We start from the raw sequence: 14920 nt of genomic DNA on the forward strand, positions 1-14920 counted from the left end.
TTGAGATTGATATAAAATATTATCATTGTACATTAAAATCTCCGATAATAAACAGCGCAAAAACCACAGAATCATTTGATTACTTATCCCTTTTCCCTCTTATCTAATTATGCATTTATACTTGCATATATAGCATAGTTATTGTGCAAAATGACTAGCCAAGATTCGCATCTTGGAGACATTGTGCAATGTGAATGATAAGATCGACTCGATGTAGCTAAATCTCGTGTTTGACTAATTGCATGATGATTCGAACGCTATAATTAAACAAAAAAACAAGAAAAAGAGAAACTTTCCATTACATATACACGTGAATTAATTGAAAAAAATTAAAAATGTTCCAAGATTTTTTCTTTTTAACCAAAAAATGTTCCAAGATTTAAAACCAGAAAAAAGGAAAAATATAGATTTCGTGCATCTCTATTATCCATATTTAGATAATATCCTTATATATACTCTAAACCCTATATATTATAATTAGTATTCACACGCCATCCATTTTATCGGCACGTTTGGGAACCTATGTAAGTTCGATCCATTTTTTTAAAGTCTCAAATCCTCAAATTTAATCCATTTTTTTCCATTTTTTTTCTGGGATTGATTGATTGATTGTTTGTTAGTTTTCAATGTATGACAACTAAACTAAATGTATGTCCATGCAGTTTGCAAATGGATCCTCAAGGAAATTTGGTAATCAGAGCATGTTAAATTAATTTCTCACATCTCTTTTAAGAATTATTTATCATTTAATTAATAAATATTTTTTGACATAGTGTTTCTATATGTTACAGTGTTGTGTTTTGAAGGTTCATGCCCAGTGTGATGCATGTAAATACAAGGCCTTGGAAGTGTTATCTTCCGTCGTAGGTGAATAATTCATAATTTTACTCGTTATCGCGTATAAATTCGATTCGATTAAAACTAGAAAAACTCTAGAATCATCGAATCCAAAGGTATGAATATGATGACACTTTAAAACTAATTTCACCAACCATGCATGGCAAGGTGTGTACGATGTGACGATCGATGCGGAGACGAAGACGTTGCAAATCATGGGCGAAGTGAATCCGAATAGATGCATAAAGGCCTTGGCAAGATGCGGGCAGCATGCAGAACTTGTATGGGCTAGGATGAAACACCCAAGATTGAATAAAATAATGGGTGGTCCATATGATTATTATAATGGTTATGATAATTACAATGATCATTATGGATACCAACCTTATTACAATGGCCACCGGAGATCGTTGCCGGAAGGGATGTGGCACGAGGGAAGCCTCCGGTATCCGGTGAGGAACGTCATGCCCCTGCCGGAATATTCCTGCAACAATAACTACCATTACGATTACGGGCAGAGGTACCACGGGCAGCCGCTCGAGTATAATCCATATCTTGATCATGGATCTATGAATTATTGCAATATAATGTGACCATTTATATATGTTTCTATCTTTTTTTAGCTGAATATATATACTTGGTACGTTGATTCTGGTACATGCTTGAATAATTGAGACAATATATAGTTTGGATTTTTTTTTAATATTTTGTTGACTTGAAGGTCATGAAAGTTGGTTCGTGTGTGATTTTCACCATATACCAGTGTCGAGATACATGTTTTGCGCCGTATGTAACATAGTACATAAGCATTATGAAATTTATATGTGAGATAAATATTTATTTTTAAAATGTTTAGTTTAGTTAAGTTATTTTATAAAATCATCGAGACATACTGAAATCATGAGAGAAATGTGTAAAGGAAGTTAAATGATATATATGGAAAATGAGATAAATATATAGTTTGGATTTTTTTTTAAATATTTTGTTGGTTGTGTGATTTTCACCATATACAAGTGTCGAGATACACGTTTTGCGTGTATGTAACATAGTATATAAGCATTATGAAATTTATATGTGAGATAAATATTTATAATTTTAAAGTGTTTAGTTTAGTTAAGTTATTTTATAAAATCATCGAGATATATATAATTGAAATCGAGAGAGAAATGTGCAAAGGAAAGTTAATTAAATGATATATATGGAAAAAATATTTAAAAAATGAAGGTTCTTTTCTACATGTTTCTAACTATATATATATTTCTTTTATATTTGAAATTGATTTGGAGATATATATTGAATATTAGTAATACATTGATAGAGAAATGCAAGAAAGTTAAAAAGGATCGAGAGAGATATTTATCGATGAATCAGTGATATTTATCTACAACTGAAACTTCATTTTTATTAATTTCCAGAAAATATAATTTTAACTAAAAAGTAGAGAAGCACTAATAATGAATCCATTTTAATGAAAGGCAAAATTTGTTAAATATGAAAAAATGATGATTCAATCAATCATGGACAATAATTAAATCAGATGGGAAAGACGACCGCATATTGGACAAAGTTGTCTCCACTACTTAATTTTTTGTTTGGACAAGTGGATCGATCACATTTATGGGAGTAATGGGACTCATAGAGCAAGATAAAGAAAGAAAATAATCTTTTTAGATGTATAGATCATATAGATAATGTTATGTTATGTGAGCAGACACGAGCTTATCACAATCCAATGGTTGATAATATATCGAGAGAAATTCATTTTATAATATAGAATTTATCATATTTAATTTGTGTGACAGTGAGTTTAGGTCGGGGTACAATTATGAATATGTAAGATTTTATTTTATTTTTTTGAATAGAGATATAGAAAATATTTGATTGTATTTGATATTATATTAAGGAAAAATTGCTTTTTTGGTCCTGTATGTTTGTCACTTTGCGATTTCAGTCATTTATATTTTCAGATTTCAGTTTTAGTCCGCTATCTTTATTTTTTTTTTGACAATTTTAGTCTTTTTCTGACGTGGCGCTGACGTGGCACCAATTCAGTGCTGATATGGAGCTGACGTGTACAGTGTCACGTAAGCATTTTCGAATAAAAAAAATCGAAATTGTAAAAAATCAGAACATGCGGGACTAAAACTAAAATATGAAAACATAGATAACCAAAATCGCAAAGTGGCAAACATACAGAACCAAATTTACAGTTTTACTTATATTTATATAACCTTATAGAAATGGATTGAATGCTTGGATTCAGCAACAATATATGATTTTATAAAAAGTGAAGTAACAGTAAAGTCACGGCATTATATTTAACTTTTTATTTCCTGAGCACTTTAATTATTTCCTTGAAAATAATCGCTATTTTTTTTATTTTCTGTTGGAAAAACAAATTAATAGAAAACACTTTTTGTAAAGCGCTTCTAGTTTGTAACACGAAGAACCACATGGTTAAATAATTAACTTTTACTGTACCAATTGAATATTAAAAAGTGTATCCATTGGACTGTATTATGCCAGTAAAACAAAAGGTTACGTACAGTGCAAAAAGGTTATATATATCTCAGACTGAAAGTTTAACCTGGTACACAAAACAAAAGGCCAAAGCAAAAACAGGTATGTAATGTGGCTAAAATAATATCCTAGAGGTTGAATGGCGATAAGTTTTTAATGAGAGTTCAAAGGGAAAAAAAACATTTTTTAAAAAACTTAGTCAATTAAAGTAATATTAAAGTTAATAATAATATCTTAACGATTAATTGATCTAACAGAAAAATTTATTCTAGTTTTTGGCCTTCTAATTTTAGATTCTAGTTACACAGTCTGAGTTTGTCGAAAGAGAAAATTACAAATTTAGTTTGGTAATTTGTTGATTTTTCATATGTTTTCCTCTAATTTTTAAGTACTTTGTAAGTTGTAGTTTTATTCCAAATTTTCATCGAGTAATTGTAAGTTGCAGTTTAGGTACTTATTTTCACTTTTAGTTATTTTTCATCTGAATGTTGTCATGATGTCAGTTACATCAACAATGTCTAATATTACTTTATCAATTTCTAATATCTTATTATAAACTGTACATGTCATCATCTTCCGATGTCAGTCAGCAACTCTGAGGCAAAAAACAATAAACGTTCAAGTAATAGGACCAAAAATTCGGATAAACTTGACAATCAATTGACGCCATATAGATATATTTGCATAGTGAAGAGATAATGTGAGTTTAAAACTTGGGCGGCCAAGATTCACTTTAGAGTGGAAATTAATGTGCGTGGCCTGCCTTTATACATCTGCCATCTCCTTGCATGTGAAGTGTTTGTGAAATATTGTGAACCAAAGGCAACACTTGGTGGGCACGCTTGCTTTTACATGAAAGAAGACCTTATTTTCAAGCACTTGCAAAGTTATAAAGGAAAGCTGCTTTTGATCACATCTCGGGCACATGCAATCACAGCTAGGACTTCTATCTATTCATCATGCAAGTCGATAGTATCGGGATTAGACGTATTTCCGTCTCAGGCGAGACTAATAGGAGAGACGAGATCACTTCAATCTATACATGCAATTTTTTTAACTTAATGTGTGATGCAAACCTCGGGAGAGGTGTGTATGTGTAGTTTCTTAAGTTAAATGGATTTTTTGTGGGTATTATAAATCTCGGGTGATTAATTGTAATTAACGGATAAATAAAAGTAGTTGTCGTGAAATGATGAGTAAATTAATGAGTTGGTAGCCTAAAAAACAGTGTGACTAACCCAACCTTCTTTGGCCTGCTTAATTAAGACTTTTGATGTGTCCTTTTTTTCCTAAAAAAACAAAGAAAAAAACTAAAAAGTCTCACGCAAATACCATTGAGAAGGTTGTAAAGACCGACAAATTAATTATTAGTTCTTGGACTGCATCAAATTTCCATTTATGTTTTTATATATGGTGGTGACAAAATTTAACGAAACTCTTGTACTTCAAAAGAGATCATCTTATTACAAATCTTCATTAAAATTTTTGCTTTGTCGGATGTTTGATGAAATATATCAAATAAATTTTAAAGTTACATGACTTAACAATTTATACGCCTTATATGTCTAATACTCAAATTTTATGGGTTATATTCTGTTTTTAACTTTTAAGACTAACAAGTACTCAAAAAAAACTTTTAAGACTAATACGTTTTCGCAAATGAGAAGATCGTGAGTAAAGGAAAATTAAAGAAGATTATAAGGCATAAACATTAACTGATGGAATGATATAAAATTATAAATACACCGGTCGTTTATAGAAACAAAATTCGTGCACAATTCATCTGCCATATTTTGTCGGCATCTAGTTTTGCTGTCCAAATTAGAGTTGGATTAGATTAATCCTTCATATTTAATGAATCACCTTCTCAAATTTCAAAAACCACACAAGATACAAAAATTAATGAAGAATCAAATTACGCCGTTTCCGACTAAACTTGCATTTACAAATAGTTTTTTTTTTTCATGAGTTAGGAGAAATTGTTATAATTGAGTATGAACTCTAAACTCATCCCAAATTTTAGATTTTGATGTCAGATAAACTACAGGTCATCGACTGCATTACCAAATAGTTAATGTAAAATATAATGTCAATGCTCACACCACACTTCGTTAAAAAAAAAAAAAACCCGTTATTTCGAAGCAATTTCATTAAATTTATCTTAGTGTTTCAAGAATTTACCTATATAAAGAGCCACCACTCCATTCTCAAAATAGTGTGGTGCACCCCACGAAGTACTCCATGTACTGGTACTTTCGCAGTTACTCAGTGCACGTCCGAAAGGTATTAACGAATCCATGGATCTCGGTTCATCAATTTATGGCGTTTCTATTCTAAAATTCTACTTAAAATTGATGGGTTCAATCTTCTTGTCTAGCTAAAGTTGATATGTTAATCATGGTGCCATGTGTTGCTTTTACTGGTTTCTACTGATTGTTGCTCAAGTAAAACTCTTTTTTAACTTTTCATGATGATCATCTTTTCTCCTTGCAGATGTTGAATTTTCATGGAGGAGTTGAGATATTTTAGCCCGGGAAAAGAGCAGTGCTCTTGGTTGCAGAGACTTTGATAACAAAGATGCCGGCACCACCGACGTATTTCCCTCTTCGTTGGGAGAGCACCGGAGATCAATGGTGGTATGCTTCGCCGATCGACTTTGCAGCAGCCAATGGACACTACGACTTAGTACGTGAGCTCCTCCGCCTCGACGGCAATCACCTCATAAAACTAGCCTCCCTGCGCAGAATCCGCCGCCTGGAAACCGTGTGGGACGACGAAGAGCAGTTTCATGATGTGGCCAAGTGTCGATCCCAAGTCGCAAGGAAGCTGCTAATGGAGTGTGAGATCAAGAAAGGCAAGAACTCACTCATTGGGGATGGTTATGGAGGATGGCTTCTGTACACGGCTGCCTCCGCAGGGGACTTGAGTTTTGTGCAGGAATTGCTCGAGAGGGACCCCCTTCTGGTGTTCGGGGAAGGAGAATATGGAGTCACTGATATTCTGTACGCGGCTGCGAGGTGCAAGAATTCCGAGGTTTTCAGGGTGATTCTTGCTTTTGCTGCCACGCCGAGGATTACTGCGAGTGATTGGACAGGGGAGGTCCCTTCGGCGTATAGCTTCGAGATAATGAATAGAGCTCTTCATGCTGCAGCTAGAGGAGGTAATTTGAAGGTACTGAAGGAGCTTCTCCGTGACTGCTCCGACGATGCGTCGTCATATAGAGATAACAAAGGCTCAACTATCTTACATGCAGCAGCTGCCAAGGGTCAGGTTGAGGTCAGAACTCGAATCTCATCTCTTCACACTCTTTGTTTCTTGATCTTGTCATCGTTTGCCCCCAAACTCGTGTGTTTCAGATTGTCAAAGATAGCACCATAACATGTGGACTTATCGACTCTGCGGACAATGGAGGCAATACGGCGTTGCACGTAGCTGCTCACAGAGGTCAGCTAGCTGTTGTCGAGGCTTTGATTCTTGCATCAAAGGCATCAATCCACATCAGAAACAGTAATGGAGAGACATTCCTGCATGCTGTTGTTACCGGTTTTCAAACACCTAGTTTCCAGAGATTGGATCGCCAGATAGAGCTCATGGAACATTTGTTGAGTGGGAAGATTTTCGACATTGAAGAAGTCATCAATGCGAAAAACAACGATGGCAGAACCGCGCTTCATTTAGCCATCATAGGGAACATTCATCCTGATATAGTGAAACTACTCATGTCTGTCAGCTGCGTGGATAAGCACATCCGTGATGTAAACGTGATGACTCCGTTAAATATTCTCAAGAAACGGGCTCGTTCTGCATCGTCTGAACAGGTAACCAGGCAAGTGATATCAGGTGGTGGGATTTTTGAATCTCAGGACTGTTCGGCTAGAAAAGTTATCGCGTCCCACATTAAGAAGCAAAGCATCGGAAATAGTCCGGGTACATCATTCAGGATCAATGACACTGAAATTTTCTTGTGCACGGGAGCAGTGAGTACATCAGAAGCCACACGTTCCGCAGCAGGATTGACTATTTTATCTACTGATCATAGCCAACATGACTCAAGCATGGAAACTCATGGTTCTCCCAAAATCCACAAGTCCGGTTCTGTGAATTTTGCTTCAAGACGGATCAAGCGCCTACTTCATTGGCCAAAGATAAGAAACAGAACCTCAGAAACCTCCCCGAAGAAACTGGTGGATGGAACAGTTTCTGTAAGCACTTCAGAAGGAATTCCGGTTCCTTTGAGGCAGAGATTTTCAAAACCATCACCACTTCCTAACAACAAACGAGCACTTTCGGTGAGGAGCAATCAGCCAAGTCCAACCGCGAAGAAGAAACTAGCTTCAGGGATGATCCATGGTGCAATGCAGGCCATTCCACATTATATAGCTTCTCGAAGATCACGTTCTAGCTCTTTCTCGAAATTATCCATGTCCTCGCAAAGCTCTTTGGATGCACAACAGGGTGCTCATATTGAGAATGAGATTGCAAGACACGTCGGCTCTAACGTCCTGAACGAAAATTCGATTCCCAGGCATACAGGTTTGGTGAACAAAAGGTTTCTAAACCAATACTTGTGTTTCGGTGGCGCAGGCCAACCTGTGGAGGCTCCTGCTTCTGGTTTACAACCGTATGAAGATTACGAGCGCTCTGTGCTATCAACAGCTTGATCAAAATAGCCCAAATGAGATATTTGTCAAACTGGGGAGAGTAACAAGTCTGTTCTTTCTGTCGGTTAAAATATATATCATATTTGAGGCAACTCAGAATGTACCCTTGAATGTTTTGGGCTCTTGAAAATGAAAACTCTATGTTCCTCTTATGTTTTCAATCCTCTCAATTTCATTGTTTAATAATAAGTATCGAATAAAATCTTTATTCGAGCCGATCATCGAGCTCATCCCATAGTAGCGAGCTCATTTATTTTCCAGGTAATTAACATGAGAACTTTTTAAAATGCCTAATAACAGAGATCATTTTAAATTGTGAGGATTGTACCTTGAGATCTCCAATAATGAACTTTTTCCTCTTATATCTAGTCATACTTTCACAGCATATCTATATGTACAGAATGAACAGCCCACGAATTCATCCGCTAGACACTACATTGAGTGGCGGTCGAACTCCAAGAACTGATGAAGAACTGGGGATGATGGGAGGGGGATTTAAGCACAGGAAGAACAGGAAATAGTGTCATTTGGTTAGCATATGTTACATGAAGAAAGCATGTTTTTATCAGGTAAACAAAGTTACAATCAATCAATCTCAAGTTAACAAAAAGGGAATGACAAAAATTTTCATTCATCTCCAGAAATTACAAGTTTAAAATTTCTGCCTACTTTGCGTTTCAACGCTTTAATCAACAATAATGCATAACAAAACAAAAAATCTGTACTTGTCAAAAAGTTTGCTGAAGATGAATAAAATCAAAACTATCAACCAAATCAGATTCTTTGGGCTGGTGAACGATCCTCTCAATAATGCGGCTAAAGCTTTCACGACTGACCATGGTATCCAGCACTTTATCTTCCATAACAGTATCCCGAGACGATGCTTCCCCTGCATTCCCCGACGAGAAAATCATCTCAGAAATGCGGTCTTTGGTCACCTGCCTTGCATATTTCTTCATCTCCACTGAAGTCACTAAATGATAAACATAAACTATTTTTTCCTGCCCCAGCCTGTAAGCTCTGCTTATGGCCTGCCTTTCAAAGGATGGGTTCCACACAACATCCAACAGCACAACCCTTGATGCACCAACCAGGCTTATTCCTTCAGCGCAAGCCCTTTGTGATGCTAACATTACTTTGGCTGAGCTACATTTTTCGTTGAAGCGATTGATGGAAACTTGTCGCTGCATTTCGTCGAGTTTTCCATCCATGTAAATCACTTCCCTCCCTTCGATCCAGGATAAATGAGTCTCTAGAAGTTGTTGGATGTGGAGTAAAGGGTCAATATATTGGCTGAAAATCAAAACCTTTTCTTTGAGTACAGCTGCGAGCCGGATAAGTTCGATGACAAACTGGGTTTTTGCTCCAGCATTGGGGTTTGTTTTTAGGCGTTCTATCTTTCTTCTGAAGTTGGAGAATTCAGGATACTTGGAGACAAGTGAAGGGTGAACTGAGATCAAGGATACCATGTAATCTTGCTCTAGAAACTTGTGGATCCGCGTGACGTTTTGAAGTAGGTTAGCTTGCAAGTCTGTAGGCTTCAAAAGAATTAAAGAGTGCCTCAAGCCTGGGAGAGTCTTTTGAAGTATACAGCCTTTGTGAACGTGGACAAACGGGTGGATCATCGATTGAAGCTTCTTTAATCCATCTTCACCACTGCTTTTCTTGCTGAGAGAACTAGTTAGATATTCCCATTCCCCTTTTGCTGCATCCCCTCTTCGCGTTTTCCGAGTCAGTTTTCCCCTTCTGCACATGATCTGACTTGAAAATCTTGGATTCACCAGACACAGTGTGTTGTAAAGTTCAGAGAAATTGTTCTGAAAAGGTGTCCCTGATAGAATTATACGCCTTTGGGTGGTTACTTTTGTTAAGGCCTTCCACATCAAGCTTTGGCTGTTCCTAGGGGTATGCCCTTCGTCCAGAACTAAGAGACCTGGCATTTCCAGGAGTATTTTCCTGAATTGCTCATTTCCTCTTTTATTCTCATGTTCTCCAGCAAGTTTCTCGAACAACTGGTAGCTAATTCCTAACACGCTTCCACCCTTTTTCCAGGAGAAAAGCTTCACTAAACGAATAAAATCCTTGCTTATTTTATGGTCTACCGTATGACCAATAACATTAGCAGCCATCGATGTTTCTAGGGTAGATAACTTGGTTTCATTCATGTTGTGGAATGCCAAGTCAACCTTCCATTTTTTGAATTCTTCTTCCCAGGTGATGAGCATGCCTCGTGGAGCTATGATCACGGGACAACATGTCGGGTATAGCTTCAAAAATGTTTGGATGAATACTATGGTGAGTCGTGTCTTGCCCGTTCCCGGGGCGTGTGAGATTATGCAGCCTCTACCACTTTCAGCAGGCAGACTCTCCAGTCTCTTGATGTCGGTATCTCCAGCAATGTTCCGCCACATGACCTTAAACCCTTCAATTTGATGTGGATACATTTCTTCTGTGCCTTGAGGAATTAATTCCATGACTGTGCTTTTGAGCTGAATACCACTATCCAGATTTCCACTAGATGTTCCCTGAAGCTCAATATCATTAATGACAGAATCATCCTTCGATTCGTTGCCTTTCTTTCCCCGTTTCTCTGTATGTCCCATATACTGCAGGAGAGAATTGCACATTTAAACACCCAAAAAAATTATTCAAGGAAGATAAATACTTACTATATAACATGTATTCAAATGCAGCATGCTCCTATAAAATAGACAAGTGACACAAGGGGTAAGTTGATAAACTTACAAAAGGCGGTAAGACATATTTTATTTCCAGTATAACATCTGAACAGTATTTGCACCTGATGCCTATTTCATCATCAAGATAAACATCATGATTCCCTCGACGGCACTGCGCTGCTGGAGTTTCATCAATCTCTGGGCAGATACTATCATCTTTATGAGCCTGTAAACAAGTTGTGCAATAAGCTTCTATTCATGGACATCAATTGTATGACAGAAACAACAGATAAAATTACATCGCAACCAAGAAGGAAAGCAGGTCAAGGCCGGCGAGTATGGCCACCCCCCCATCCTCAACTTTTGGCAGTTTTTCACGTTGATACACAAGTCTATGATCAGCCAAAATTCCTATAGTTGCTCGTGCATTAATGACCGGTGCCATGTTTCTAAACGAGCACACATCATTTAATTTTTTCATATAAGCCACGGAGTATATTTGTAGCACAAGTTACTAAAAGTCTAAAACACAGATTATTATCGCCGCAATCCAATCTAGATATGGAGAAAAACAAACACAAGCCGAAGTTAAGAATTTGTGAGATTTCAATCTGCACCTTTGAAATATTTGTGCTCCCATCACCAGATTCCCATAATCCCATCTCCAAATCACAAAAAAGAGAATCAATTTCCTTCTCCCAGTCCGATTTCTTCCGTAAACAAGGCTCATCATCCTCGAACCTGAACTTCAACGGCAATGTTTCTTTACTCGAATCATTCTCTACAACAGAATCTGGTTTCTCTTCATGGGAATCCCTTTCATCCCATATGCATCCCACCAACTTCTCCATCAAGTCCGTTTCACTAGGCAAACGAGCCTTTTTCTTGGCTGGTCTCCCCAACTTTTTTGTGCCACTTGATGCCTTTTTTGTCATACTTGCACTCTGAAAACAACTGCCAACTTTATACTCCATGTCAAGATTATCATCGTCCTCATCGCTGCTGGACTCGGATTTCGACTCCTCCGAATCAACACAAACAACCTCTGAATCCTTCTGGATTCCATTGTCAACAAATGTCTCATCCTCCGATGAACCCACATACACGTTATCTTGATCGCTGGTTTCGTGTTTCACATCAGTTGCTACAACATTGTCGATAGCGCCATTCCTTTCACCTTCCTTCTTTTTAATCTCATCGTAAGTATTTTTGTAAAAGGCGTCCCAAGCACTTCTGGTTCGCCTAGACACACAACTCAGACTAGGAGTGACGGGTGCCATCTTCTGCCCGTAAAGAGACATCCAGTAAACATCACTACATCATTAAAAATCACAAAAAAACCAAAACCAAAACCAAAAAAAATATGTTCTTTTATTGCATATGATCAAACGGAACAGAGAATATAGGCTTACTTCACGAAGAATACATAAACTTTAATATACGGATGATGGGTGCCGATGATAATGTAGATATTTATAATGTTGGAATCAATCCCACTATTAAAAACTGATCATAATCAAGAAAATTTTACGTTTGCGTGAGGGTTTGATTTTATGGGCGTAAGGAAAAGGAAGAGGAAGAAGAAGGGTTTAGCGACAAAACACGGGAGGCGCAAAGGAAGACGAATCGGCGTGGAATTCTGAAAAAGATTTTTGACGTGATAAAGGCAAGTAATGATATTGGGCCAGTTTGGATACAGGAGCTTTTGACTTAAAAAGTGTGTGTGTTTTTTTAAAAAAATTATATAAAAACAGTTTTGTTATTTGGTCAGTTTGGATACGAAAACTTTTGACTTAAAAAGTGTTTTTTTTATTTAAAAATATAAAAACAGCTTTGTTGTTTGGATAAAAATTTTAAAAGTACTTTTATTTAAAATTTTATAAGTAAAATCAGAATTCGGAGCAAAAAGCTCAAAACTAAAGTAGTGTTTGAGACAGCTTTTACTTACAAAATTTCACAAAAAAATTAATAAATAATTTTTAAAAGCTCTTCTAAACACTCCTAATAGGATTTTAATAAGTACTTCTTTGAGTGTTTTTTAAAAACTGCTTTTTAAAAACAAACACATTCATTGTCTCTCACTATTATGCGATTATTATGGGAATATATAACATATGGGTTCGTGTACATCTAGTTATTATTTACTTTATCGATTTTAATTTAATGATTGTATTTATAATTAATTTGATCAACTCTTATCATCATTGGTGGGGAAAACTGTGTTTTTGTCACGAAAATTTTGTTATTTTGCGATTTTGATTTTTTCTGTTTCGGTCCTATAACATTTATATTTGGCAACTTTGGTATTTTTAAATTGGAGAGCTGACGTGACACTATACGCTTCAGCATCCCATCATCAGTGCATTATTGTTCATTGTCAAAGTCAAGTTGGAAAAATGATTAAAATTACCAAATAGACTGAAACTAAGATTTGATAAAATGGATGACCAAAATCACAAATAAACAAATATTTAGAGAAAAACAATTTTTTATTGGTTAATAAAAGATATAGATATTGAAGATTTGAAACAATAAAAAAAGACGGATATTAATAGATGATGTTAGGGAACATTGCTTTTTTTGTCGTGTATGTTTGTAACTTTGCGATTTCGATCTTCTATAATTTCAGATTTCAGTTTTAGTCTGTTATATTTTTTTGGCAATTTTAGTTTTTTTTTTCGATGTGGCACCAATGAAGTGCTGATGTGAAATTAACGTGTACACTGTACAGTGTCACGTAAATTGTTTTTTAAAAAAAGACTAAAATTGCCAAAAATCAGAATATGCAGAACGAAAATTAAAATATAAAAAAGTAAAAGACTAAAATTGTAAAGTGATAGACATACATGACCAAAATTGCAGTTTTCCCACGATGTTATAGGAAGAGTTAAAAATAAGGGCACTATAATAAGCAGGGTGTTTGATTGGACAGTGCGGTTAGACTTAATTTGATTTTATAATATTTCGGTTTGTTTTAATAAAGAATGAAATATATTTTTGGTTTTATAATTGTCGTTGTGCGAATTTTGACATCTGTATCATCAAATTCATTTTAGCCTTGTAATTTTTTATTTCTGCAATTTTAGTGCTTTTTCATTGAGATTGCTTGTATGACATTACATGCATCAACACTAAGTTGTTTTCATGTCAGCGTCAAGTAAAAAAAATAAAAATGAATCCTCACCAAAAAAAAAAAAAAAACAGATTCCTAAAAATGAGTCCAAAAAAATGAATGAATCCCCACCCAAAAAAAAAAACAGATTACTTAAAATGAAATTTGGCAACATTGATTACATGCCATGATTGGACAATTTTTATGTGGAGCCCACAATTTTCATGTTAGTTCCATGTGAAAATTGTACGTGGCCCAATCATCCCAATCATAGCCATGAAATATGCGAAGGTGACATTTTGGAACAAGGAGGGAAAATAAAACACAGTTTTTCAAACAAAACGTTGCACATACCTTTTCTTTTCTTTTCTTTCTCCCTTTTTGTTATGGGGAAACATTATAAATTGTAAAAAAAAAAAAATAGTCCTCGATGTTGATTTTATGGTTAAATATAATGACAAGGAATTAAAATGTGTAAATTATAATCGAGGAAGTTAAAATGAACAAGTGTTAGGGTGCAATAATTATTTTTGTTGAGTAGAGCGATCGAAACATGACGCTTGAACTGCTATGCGGTTGAAAAGATTCTAGTTGCATCGTTAACACCAGCTACAAGTTGGTAAAAGTGGCAAGTGCTTAATCCTCTAATTGGTATCAAAGTCAAGGTCATGGATGTAATTCTCATTAATTGCAAGAAATGCAATTATTGAGATGAAGATTGTTGGAGATCAATAATTGTCCATGCTGGGTAGAGCAATCGAAACATGGTGCTTGAGCTTCTATGCGGTTGAAAAGATTTGAGTTGCACCGTCAAATACTCGATCCTAAAACAAAAAAATTATAGTAAATACTAAAATAATATTGGTAAAGTAAAAGAAAAATTAAATAACGTGGATATGAATATATTCTATTATATAAAAGACTAGCATACTATATTGGCTAACTTAGAAAATACCAAAATACATTATTCCATAATTACCCTTTTTTATCCACTAACTGTTAAACCTCTCACTCACTCCATGTTTTGCTTTCAGAAAAAATATATATATATATATATATATAATTATTTTGCGTGTGTATTTTTTCACTAGTATATATTATTATATTTTATC

General features: G+C 35.5%; 2 protein-coding genes across 3 annotated transcripts; one reads left to right on the forward strand and one right to left on the reverse strand.

Annotated features, from left to right (window-relative positions):
• Window positions 1-5501: 5501 nt before the first annotated feature.
• LOC140882148 (uncharacterized) lies at window positions 5502-8170 on the forward strand. The gene is made up of 3 exons (XM_073287943.1): window positions 5502-5640; window positions 5851-6633; window positions 6714-8170. The coding sequence occupies exons 2-3, from the start codon at window positions 5935-5937 to the stop codon at window positions 8016-8018; spliced, it is 2004 nt and encodes a 667-aa protein (XP_073144044.1). The 5' UTR covers window positions 5502-5640; window positions 5851-5934; the 3' UTR covers window positions 8019-8170.
• A 539-nt stretch (window positions 8171-8709) lies between these two features.
• LOC140884723 (SNF2 domain-containing protein CLASSY 3-like) lies at window positions 8710-12462 on the reverse strand. 2 transcript variants are annotated; one of them, XM_073291569.1, is made up of 4 exons: window positions 12109-12462; window positions 11314-11976; window positions 10764-10922; window positions 8710-10624 (listed from the first exon to the last, which is right to left on the reverse strand). In XM_073291569.1, exons 2-4 carry the CDS (start codon window positions 11974-11976, stop codon window positions 8747-8749), a joined length of 2700 nt encoding a protein of 899 aa, XP_073147670.1. In that variant the 5' UTR covers window positions 12109-12462; the 3' UTR covers window positions 8710-8746. The 2 variants fall into 2 exon arrangements, with proteins under 2 accessions (XP_073147670.1, XP_073147669.1); XM_073291568.1 differs by having other exon boundaries at window positions 11314-11979.
• Between the last annotated feature and the right edge of the window lie 2458 nt (window positions 12463-14920).

This window comes from Henckelia pumila, chromosome 2 (assembly GCF_033568475.1).
Source record: "Henckelia pumila isolate YLH828 chromosome 2, ASM3356847v2, whole genome shotgun sequence".
NCBI lineage: Eukaryota > Viridiplantae > Streptophyta > Magnoliopsida > Lamiales > Gesneriaceae > Henckelia > Henckelia pumila.